This window comes from Aptenodytes forsteri, unplaced genomic scaffold (genome assembly GCF_000699145.1).
Source record: "Aptenodytes forsteri isolate BGI_AS27 unplaced genomic scaffold, ASM69914v1 Scaffold73, whole genome shotgun sequence".
Classification (NCBI taxonomy): domain Eukaryota; kingdom Metazoa; phylum Chordata; class Aves; order Sphenisciformes; family Spheniscidae; genus Aptenodytes; species Aptenodytes forsteri.
In genome coordinates, this window is record NW_008796215.1 from 2,102,942 (window position 1) to 2,113,624 (window position 10,683).

The 10,683-nt window shown below is 38.1% G+C and overlaps 1 protein-coding gene across 1 annotated transcript in view; it reads left to right on the plus strand.

Moving 5' to 3' along the window:
• Nucleotides 1–10,683, plus strand: part of ANO2 (anoctamin 2) — a 217,381-nt gene that overhangs the window by 167,764 nt on the left and 38,934 nt on the right. The window contains exons 15-16 of the mRNA XM_019474448.1: nucleotides 744–818; nucleotides 6,622–6,823. Coding sequence (XP_019329993.1) covers nucleotides 744–818; nucleotides 6,622–6,823 — 277 coding nt within the window. The remainder of the gene's footprint in view (nucleotides 1–743; nucleotides 819–6,621; nucleotides 6,824–10,683) is intronic.

Below are 10,683 nucleotides of genomic sequence, written 5' to 3' on the forward strand. Positions count from 1 at the left end.
AGTGGTTGAGTCCCCATCCCTGGAGGTATTTAAAAGACGAGTAGATGAGGCGCTTAGGGACATGGTTTAGTGGGTGCTGGTGTTGGGTCGATGGTTGGACTTGATGATCTTAGAGGTCTTTTCCAACCTCAATGATTCTATGATTCTATGATTCTAAGGTTGGCAGCAGAGATCACAGAAGGGGCTTGCCTTTGTAGTTTCTCTCTTCTATAGACCAAGTACCAGGAGAAGGATTGGAGTGTCTTTGCAAGAACTATCTTAGGGGCCACATTTGGATAAGGTAACCATTAAAAAAATCTTGGTTCAATGGTAGTAAGCATTCTTCTAATGATTTTTGTCTCAAGCACTATTCTTCTGAAGTTTTACAAGAAGCAATTCAAAATAAATGGTTGAATCCTGCTTTGCCTAAATGTAAATTAAGGTGAATCTCAGGGCTTTCTCCTGATATTATGAAATTTAGTAAGAGCTGAATTCATTTTTTCAAATATTAAAATCATAGTTACATATGATATTTTCTGATTTTTGCAGACTTCTGTATTTCCTATTTACCCTCTTACCCTCTTTTCTCTCAAATTAAAGTCTGCTTTAAAATATCAATGTTCAAAATCTTATAATCATCTTCAAAATTACAACAGGAGTAGGGGAATTGAGAACATTTTTCAATAACAGATCTTACTAACTCTAATATTTGCTATTGTACAGTTCCGTAATGTCTGCTATTTTATCTTTGTGTTTTGTCACAGGATGAAAAAGAGAAGCTGACATGGAGTGACCGTATGCCTGGATATGCAGCAAACTTTGGATTGATTTTATTTATGGTAATATAATCTGCATTTCTGCACATTTATTAGGTGTAAGGAACTTTACAATGAGCATCTTGAGTGGAATCCTGAATTAGTATTCTCAAAGATGCTAAAAATATGAAGAAAGGTAGGATTCTAACCTACAGTTTGTGAGAAATATATGTCCTACTAGGAAGACTCATAGAGCTCAATGCCTACCTCCAACTTTATTCTCAAAGGCTGTTTATGAGAGGGCTGTTGGCTGGATGACTTGCTGTAATGACAGCGGCTTGTTACTAGATGCTGTCTCTCCCACAGGGTTTCTGCTCCATCCTCCGTTATTTGATGAAGGGAAGCCCACTGTGTATTTGCTTGTGTGCACAGTATGCTCTATCAGAATGACATTCAGAAGTGTTGAGCCTACTGAATAGATGACATACAGGTGAAATAAATCTGTTGCTGAGAAGTATGTGTCCAACACACATTCAGGGATGGACTATAGTGTAGTCGAGGAAGACCATGGTATACAATCCTCACTTGAGAACAAGAATAAGGTATGCAGGTCAGCCAACTGTAAAGTGTGGACACCACTGTCCTAGCGAAATTTCCAACAGATCATAAACAGATCATCAAGCTGCTAGACTTTGTAAACAGCAATAGGAAAGCCTGGCTAAGAAACCTTAAATTACATTGTCAAGGATCCCATTATCCCTCTGGTTACAGAAATTACTGAATGAAAGCATATATTCACATCTAGAGCCAGTATAAAATGGCAATGAAATATGCTGGTTTACACCACAGGAGCATCTGGCATGGGAAATTTACTTAGGGACTACATTATTTTAAAATACCTAAGTGTATTTCTAATATACTGGAATTAGCATATGCTGCAACAGATGTCCTGTGAAGATTTAATTTATTTTTCTGACAGTCAAAAACATTTTATATTCACATTGAAGTCAAATTAATGTATGCATTTTTATAAATATTTGTGTATATATTTATGAAGATATACATATTGTATATTAAGTATATTTTCTGTACATATTAGGTGTGTCATTCAGATTTATGTCTATGTACTTAGAACATTTTGGGTGAGTTTATTGTCCTGAGGCCATACCAAGCATTTGCTTTTTAGACAGAACCTCTAACTGGCATCAGTTGGCACTTTGCTTAAAGCAGAGTATACTGACTATGACTAAGCATATAGCCCTGATTTAGCTTTTACAAGTCATTCTTTAGCAGACAAGGTGCTTACACGTGCTCTTGACTTTAACCACATTTAAATCTCCCCTAAGCATAAGCTTAAAGTGCTTTCCTGAGACATAGCCTATGTTTTACACTCCCTGCTTACTGTAACATCTCAGAGATTTATAAAGGTAAAATGTAGAGCTCCAATTATTCAACTTCTGTTAGTGACTAGTGGAACTATGCTGGCTTTCACCATTTGGAGAACTGGCCACAATGATTTTTTTAGAATATTTTGGGCATTAGTAAGGTCTAAGCACCTACAGGAGACAACTTACAAACCATGCATGAAATTCAAGTCAGCTCTTGACGAAGGAGAGCCAGCTCTGCTTTCCCATGTGGAGATTACAATCTACTCTTTACTGTATGTAATGTTTCTTTTTTTTCTGCTAGATTAGTTAAACAGGAATTGGAAACACCAGACTAAAGTTTGCTGTCAGCTTGTGCAATAGAATTGCACTGAGGAAACTAAATTGGTCTCATCTACCTCCGTTATTATTATTCACACAGACTAATCTTTTTAGCTGTAAGCACTACATACATAATAGGTGATGAAATCTTGAATTTACCTGTGCGTGTGCACATATACAGCACACAGACATTGAAGACTCAGATACAGATATGCACATGCACGTGCTGCAATTTCTAGTGCTGCAGAAGTGATTGTTGAATTCTTAATACTACCTTTTCCAGGCCCAAAGGGTCTGGCGGCACAAACCCATAGGTATTTTCCATGAAGATGTCTACATTGCTATAGAATGATGCTGCTGTGTTCTGTCCCTCCTTCCCTCAGCTTTACATGCCATACTTTCCCTGATGATTCTTGAAGCTGCTAACGGATTTCTTAGTGTAAAACCTTTTCTCTTTATTTTTCATTTGTGTACTTCTTTTGTGTACTTCACTTTTGTGAATCCTCTCTCAAGAACTGTGTTGTATTTTTTTTCTTCCTGGCTTTTGTTCTGTCTCTGTTAAGCTAGGTATGCTGTTTGTTTCTTTAAAAGTGTGGGTTGAAAAAAATGTTGGGTTTGGTTCTCTTGCCCAATTGGTCTTGGTATTTTACACCACCAAATAATTCCAAGGATTATTTTGCACATTTACAGATGCTTTAAAATCTGGTCACAGCTCTTTTGTTTTACACAAAGCCTCACTTGACTGCAGAGGAGGCAGAAGATCCAACCTTGATTTAAGCAATGTCTTTTGCAGGGATCGTAGAACAGAAGTTCTCAAGTCTTATTTTTGCTCAATAAGACCAGTGGTAGCAGGAGGTCTAGGGGGCATATACAAGCTTGGCTTGTGTGCGATTAGTAATAATGTATGTCACAGTTTAGAAACTCCACATTGAGAATGTACATGTTGCGGCAAAGAGTATGTGATGAAAACGTTGGTAGCTGCTTGAAGAGAGCAGGATGGCATGGAGCAGTGCCATCACTGGAGCCTTTCTTTGAGTTCATTGCATTTGGCTCAGTCAGAGGAAGGAAGAAAACCAATTAGTGTCATGGCACAAGAGTTCAGCCTGTTCCTTCTTTTGGACCCTATTGCCCTATTCTTACTCACATGGCATAATACTTGACTTTAGAATAGCCCCACTGGGGAGCCAAAGAACTATTTGGACATTAAATTGTTATCCCACTTGGATGAAGGTATCATTCTAGCCCACGGGGTTTTATAGCTTCCTTCTCAGATCTAGTATGCTTTCCTGTTAGTCTTCATTCATACCAGGCTCAGTAGGTGACCTTTTCTGCAGCCAATTTTCACATCTGTTTCTAAGCAATTCAGTCCTTGACAGACTAGTTTAGATATTCAGTGAAGAACTGTCTGCCATAGTAGGAGATAGAACTGGCCAGATGAAAAGTTGACAATGACAACAAAACTCAAAGTCAGCACCTGAATGAAAGGTGACCATCTTATCTGGAATTTGGGCAAAAGAGGTATTGTAAGGAATGGGAGAAACGCTGTGAAGATACAGGAACCACTCCCTCTCAGTGACTGTCTGGGGAGTGAGAACTATGCTCTCAGTTACTGTGCAGTCCTATAAGCCCTCCTCAATTTTCTCTTGTTGCTGGATGCACAGATAATGAAGACTCCTAAAGGAGTGTTTTTCCATCTGTGTCTAAACAGATGTTTAAAAACAGCTGGGCAGTTGAGGAGTTTCTGAAGCCCTGGTGCTTTTGCAAAACCAGTATCTTTGTTCTTTAAACAGATAAAATATAATTTTTGGGTAACTTTGTGTATCTTGCTATGGCCCTGCATGAATTGAAAAGGCCGCAACAGTGCAAGCCTCTGATAGTATCTCATCCTCCGGTAATATTCCTCATTGCTATGCATTCCTTAAATCCTTTGGTCAGGTTTAAGAGTTTGCTATTCAACTTCCATGACCTGTAATTTCCTCTTTCTCTATGTAGTGATGACTGTCCTTGATGACTCTTCTTCCTGTACTGTTAAGATATCATTTCTAAGTGGAAGCTTGTGATGGAGATAGGTGTCTGTGGAGGCCTAGAGAGCTTGTCATCTCCAGAATGATACATACAAGTTTACTTCGCTGTTTTTCCCTGTCCACCTTCATAAAATTTCAATGTAAAAATTTCAAAGAAAACCACAGGGGAAAGAAACAGAAAAAGTATTTGGAAGGTGATTAAAAGGAAGGAATCTGTGGCCCAAACTAAGAAAAAGAAAAGAGCTTAAGGTGACTGTAGAGGTGGAAGGTGAATTAGATTACTGCCAGGTGGTGCTTTTTTGTTTTCTTTATTGGGGGTATTACTCTCTACCGTAGTGATTGCTTCTGCAATGGGCAAGTTAAGTAAAAGTTCTGATCTTTGTGTTCCTGCACCACTTCTGTCACAGCAACAGCTGAGCAGATAGTTCAACATGAATCAGATTTTTGTCTGCATGTTTGGTAAACAAGTCAAAAGAAAAAGATAAAAATAGGCAGAAAAATTAGAACTGTTTTCTCAACACAATGAAAGCTACAAAATGAAAGGAAATAATATTTTATGCCATTTGAAATGTTTTCATTCAAAGTGTTTTATGTTTAGACTTTTTTCTTTAGACCAGTATTTGAATGGAAAATACTAGCATGAAGCAAAAACTCATAATTCACATTTCATTTAAAATCAATAAAACATTTCTTTAAAAAGTCAAAATTAGATGTTTTACTAGATCTAACATTTTATTACTATTTTCACACAAAACGTATTTGTGAATTTCATCTGGTATCTCCAGGAGTTTCTCCAAATTGGTTTTTTTAGTAAGTTTACTAGTTCTCCATTAAAACTAAATGTGCCCAGTTTTCATCTTCAACCTGTAATATAGCTCTGATTCTTGTTCTGGTTCTTTTGCAATAGTACTTTTCCATAAGACAACCTTCCTCTGTATACAGGAATTCAATAAACTATTGCTGGGTCATTAAAATGAACTGTTAAATTTCCTTAAACTTGTGTTGTGAATCTGGGCCCCCTAGTTCTCCATTAAAACTAAATGTGCCCAGTTTTCATCTTCAACCTGTAATATAGCTCTGATTCTTGTTCTGGTTCTTTTGCAATAGTACTTTTCCATAAGACAACCTTCCTCTGTATACAGGAATTCAATAAACTATTGCTGGGTCATTAAAATGAACTGTTAAATTTCCTTAAACTTGTGTTGTGAATCTGGGCCCCTAGGCCCATTGAAATAATTGCAATAGTCTAATCTTTCACATTTAGGTAGTCTCTTTCATCTGAGGATCTCACGATGTTTTACCTAAAATAATGAATGTACGTTGGAATTCTTGCCAAAGGCAAATATGAAAGAGAAAAATGTACCCTCTCCCCCTTCCTGCCATGGCTATGAAAATTTGTTGGGTTTTTATTGTTATTTTATTGATTTTTTTTCATTGTGGGGTGGGTTTTTTTTTTAAACCAGAATACCACAGCCCTGTGAAATTCAAATTCTTCTTGTGGGAACTTGACCTTAAGTAGCAGGGCTGACTTTCCTCATCTCGTGGGTCAAAGCCAGCCCATGAAGGATGCCAGGATACCAACTGATTTCTGGGACAGAAATGTAAAGTGAAGCCCTAGTAACCCTGTTTAGGTCACTCTTAAAAGAATAATAACAAGGGAAACTTTTTTTTTTGAAGTTGTGGCAAGAGTTGAGCAAACACAACTGGAGAGTAAGGTGCCACTTCTGCTGTGCAGAAGTGAAGCTGTTTCAGCCAGTAAAGCCTATTTACTTGACTGCACATACATGTAGGCCCTTCAGTCCAAGCCATCTGAACCTATTGCCAGATAAAAGACCTTGCTTAATACCTGCATTTGAACCCAAACTACCTGAGTCTCACCAGTGCTGCATGAATAATGTGTGGAGCTTTAATCAGAGAGAACATGCACATCTTCAGGAACTGTTGTGCCAGTTCAGAGTTCTGCATCAATTTTCTTCATTATGTCCCTGTTAGAGAGTTTTGACTTCTCACATTTTAACTTGATTATCCCCATATTATTGTTGCTCTAAGAAATAACCACACAATGCCAATTCGTGGAACAAACCTGACATCAGTCAAAGCTTCTGTTTAAATGCTAGTATCAAACTTGAACTAATCTGTCTGTACATTTCTTTGCAGATTATGCTGACGTTTTCAGCAGTGTTTGGTGTGATTGTATACCGAATCACAACAGCAGCAGCTTTGTCATTCAGCACAAATGAGACAACCAGGTCAAATGTTCGAGTGACTGTGACCGCAACGGCTGTCATCATTAACCTCGTTGTGATACTAATACTTGATGAAATTTATGGAGCTGTTGCCAAATGGCTAACAGAAATTGGTAAAACTATCTCACTACATTCCTCATTAGTACATTACATGTATTGACACGAGAGTATGCAAGGAGGTTCTAATAGGAATATTTCCCACTGAAGAGTGCCAGTGAAAATATTCAGGCCTATGGGGTAAGATGCTGAGACATGCCTCTGTGAACTAGCGGTCTAAGCCGCAACATGCAGTGTGCCACTAATAGGACTAATTAGCCTGGCCATAATGCCATGTTAACGCAGCTGTGCTATTTACAGGATCTCAGCTGGTATTTCTGCATTGCACTGGCTCTGTGCCAAGATCCACTTATCTAGAGCTGGTTGAGAATTTTTGACCTGATATGTATTTTGATACATAACTTTACCTCTAGGAGCTTGGTTTACTGAAAGTCATTGGGTTGTTTCAAAGATGTTGCTGGCTCTAGCAAAGCTACACTGGCAAACGCTTACCATGTTATTTTGCTGATGTGATTTTTACCACGTCCTTACCACTCAAAGGATTTTTTTGCCATTATAGGGGCATGTCTGGGCTGGACTTTTTAATAATAATATCTATTTCAGTTAGGGGTTGGATTTTTTTTTTTTTTAATGTCCTATTGTTACAAGTCTGGCAATGTATTTAAGTCTTTTAAAGGCAGGTCATTCCTTTGACTGCTACAGGGGTTTAGGCTAGAGTTTTGTTTTGTTATATACATTAGGCCAAAGATGTTTACTAATAGGGCCCTAACATGAGATTCTTACAGCTGTCATTAAGTATTGTTTCCCATATTTTTATATATCACCTCTAATTCTAGATGCTTCAAAGTTTAGGAACATAAAGTCAATTATTCAAACACTGAAAATCAATCAGCAACCACAGATGCCTTTAACCGTAGCAAGTGCTATATCTGTCAATTTTGGGCATCTAAACTTAGGCATCCAAATTAGAAACTTTTTGACAATTGAAGCCTGACTCAGTCATTTGAAATGGCAGATTCCCTCCCTTTAGAACCTACAGTGATGTGAAGCTGGCTGGAACTAGCAGACCTCAGATTAAAAGCTTAGGAACTCTTAAGACTTGTGTTTCTTATTCTCACTTTCTCAAGACGCTTTCAAAGTCACAAGTGAAAACATCTCTTTTAGTCCTATTTGTTGAAGAACACCATAAACTAAAGTTTTGTAGCTGTCATAATAGAGGTCCAATCCTGAATTTTTGAAATATGGTCCTGTGGTTTTACCAGTAAGGATAGCCTGATAGTTTAGATTAAATTCGTAAAGTATTTGAAAGAAAGGAAAACAAAGCAATTCAGTTTCACAAAATGCCACCATATGGGGTTAATTTGTTTGTTTATTTCTGTTTTGCATCAGGCTCTGGGCAGAATGTAGCAGGGTTACACAAATGCCCTCTGTTCTAGTGGCATAAGGAAGCTCAGACTTACTGTCCAGGCCAAAATTGTACCCAGATTTTCAGCTTCCATATAACTGACAAGCTGCTAACTGTGTGTGACCTGATCAGTTCTGTCCACTGCACCTGCCCAGGTAAGAAGGGCACAACTGTTAAGACATGACACTGCTGTGTGGAAAAAGTAGGAAGAGATGAAGGTGAGGCTTCTCCTCTCTGGCAGTTTCTAGGCAAACGTTGGGAAGTGCAAGCCACTGCCATTGCCTCTCTGGGGGAAGCACAGAAGGAAAATCTCTCCCTTTGAAACGTGCACCACTCTGAATTGTGAAAGAAACAAGAATTTCTTACTTGCTGATTATTGTCCCCCTGTCACTTTGCATTTAATTCTAATCCTGCTATCTTTATTTAGGCAGCATTCCTAATTAGCCATCAGATTTTTGTTTAAGAAGGGTCCAGTCTGAGTAATCTCTATGGCTACAAATTACATGAGTTAGAAAGTTCATTCAGGCAACTTTCTCCAGTGCTAGGCTCAGATGTCAAATGTAATCAAAATGTTAAAAAAAATTACAATTCATTCATGCTGATAAATGCTCCTTACCTTGTGAACTTTCATTTTGCTGAGCAGAGAAAATCATACTTAATTCTCCTTTCACACTGCAGTTAATTGACAAGCTGAGGAACAGACTTGGGCTGGAGGAACAGCTCTTGACAGCATAAGTTTCTATTCCAACCCCAAGTGCACCTGAATCTTTGTTCAAGTGAAAAATTACATCTGTAAGCACAAGAATAGTACCACTGATAGCAGTTGCATTCATCATAGGATCAAAGTAATGGATCTGCCTCAATACCTGCTGAATCAGTGCTTGGGGGTAAAAAAGTAATAGTTTTGTTGTAATCAATACAGAGAGCTCGTACAGGATGCACTAGGACTCCACGCACCTCTTGTGGACCCAGCAAAGCAGGGCACTGATCCCCCCTTATCTCAGATCAGACCAGCAAAAGTGCAGATTATTTCCTGGTATTCTCAGGTTGAATAGGTCATCTTCACCACATCAGATGGTGTCAGACGTGACTTACAGTTCATTTGCTCACTTGTAACTTCACTCAGGTCAAGGAAGAACCAGTTAAATGGGGACGAAATCAAAACTACTTGTGTTTGTGCCTCATGAAGACAGCAACTCCTTCAGTCAGCTAAGGCCCATGCCACAGATAGCTCATTCTCTACCTGGAAAGTTTCAGCTGCCCAATTTTGGTGTAACAAGCTGCACAATGAACCATATATTATGAGTATGTAATTTTTTCGGGGAAAGTTTTCTCTCTCACTAATGCATCTATTCGGGCTGGATGCATTTCTTGTGTAGCAGACTCCACTAGCTAGAGGACAAATTCTATGCATGCCTCTATTGGTATGGTATAGTATACCCAAGTGTGGGGAGGGAGTGAAGTGCTGAGCGAGTCTCTGGAACCATATATGGTGTGCAAATTTTCATCCAGAGGCTGAGCTCATCTTTGTGGGAATTCTCCGTAAGGCAAAGGCTAGGATTTTTCTCCCTCAAATTAAAAGCTGCACCGCTGTTATTCGATATTCCTGTTGCCCTGAGCTGTTGTCCTGAGGATCTATCCAGCATATGGGGTCATCTACAAATTGTTCAAATCCTTTGAAGGTTTAATTAAGCTTTTCTATACATATAGGTGAATGATGGCTTAGGGCTCATCAGATTGTGTGTTGACCTTTTATGAAAATATGGCTGAAAGTATTACAAATAAATCTGGGCAGTGGGGACTCATTACAGTTTTGCTATTCCTTTAGTGCTCAAATAAACACCATGCTTCTTTTTTAAGAAAAAAACCCAAAGCAAGCAAACACCCAAATTGTTCCCCAAAACAAAACTGTACAAGTACAGCAGTATTTTTAATGAAGTCCTTAAAGCCAGAGCTCTGGATCTACCTTATTATTTCACACTTCCATTGTGCTATAGAAATTCAGTCAAGAACATACCACAATAAAATTATCTGCTCTCGCATTTGTTAGCGGCTCAGGATGAGCATGGCAATACAAGAGTTTAAACCATATAGAATCTTTAAAAGAGGATCCTACTGTCAATTTGATAAGCCTCTGTCTTATACTTATGTGTTCTGTTGCTAGAAAATTTCCATGGAAATTGGAAATAAATCTGGGAACAGAGTAATGAATACTGAAAATGTTTAAGACACATTTTCACAAGTTATCTAAAGATGTCTAGAAATGTAGAATATATATAGTGAATGGAGAAACATTAGCAAAAATGTGCATTTATTTTGCATGGCAATTAACAATTCACTTAATGCCTTATTCAGAAAGGTACTTAGTGTTGTGTTTAGCATTAAGCACATTAATAATCTCATTATAGAAAAAAAGGCTTGTGCACACAAAGTTAAGAAGGATTTTAAGGTGTTTTTTCCTGATGAAAGTCTTTGTACTTTGCTTTCATCATTCATGAATTGAGAATAATA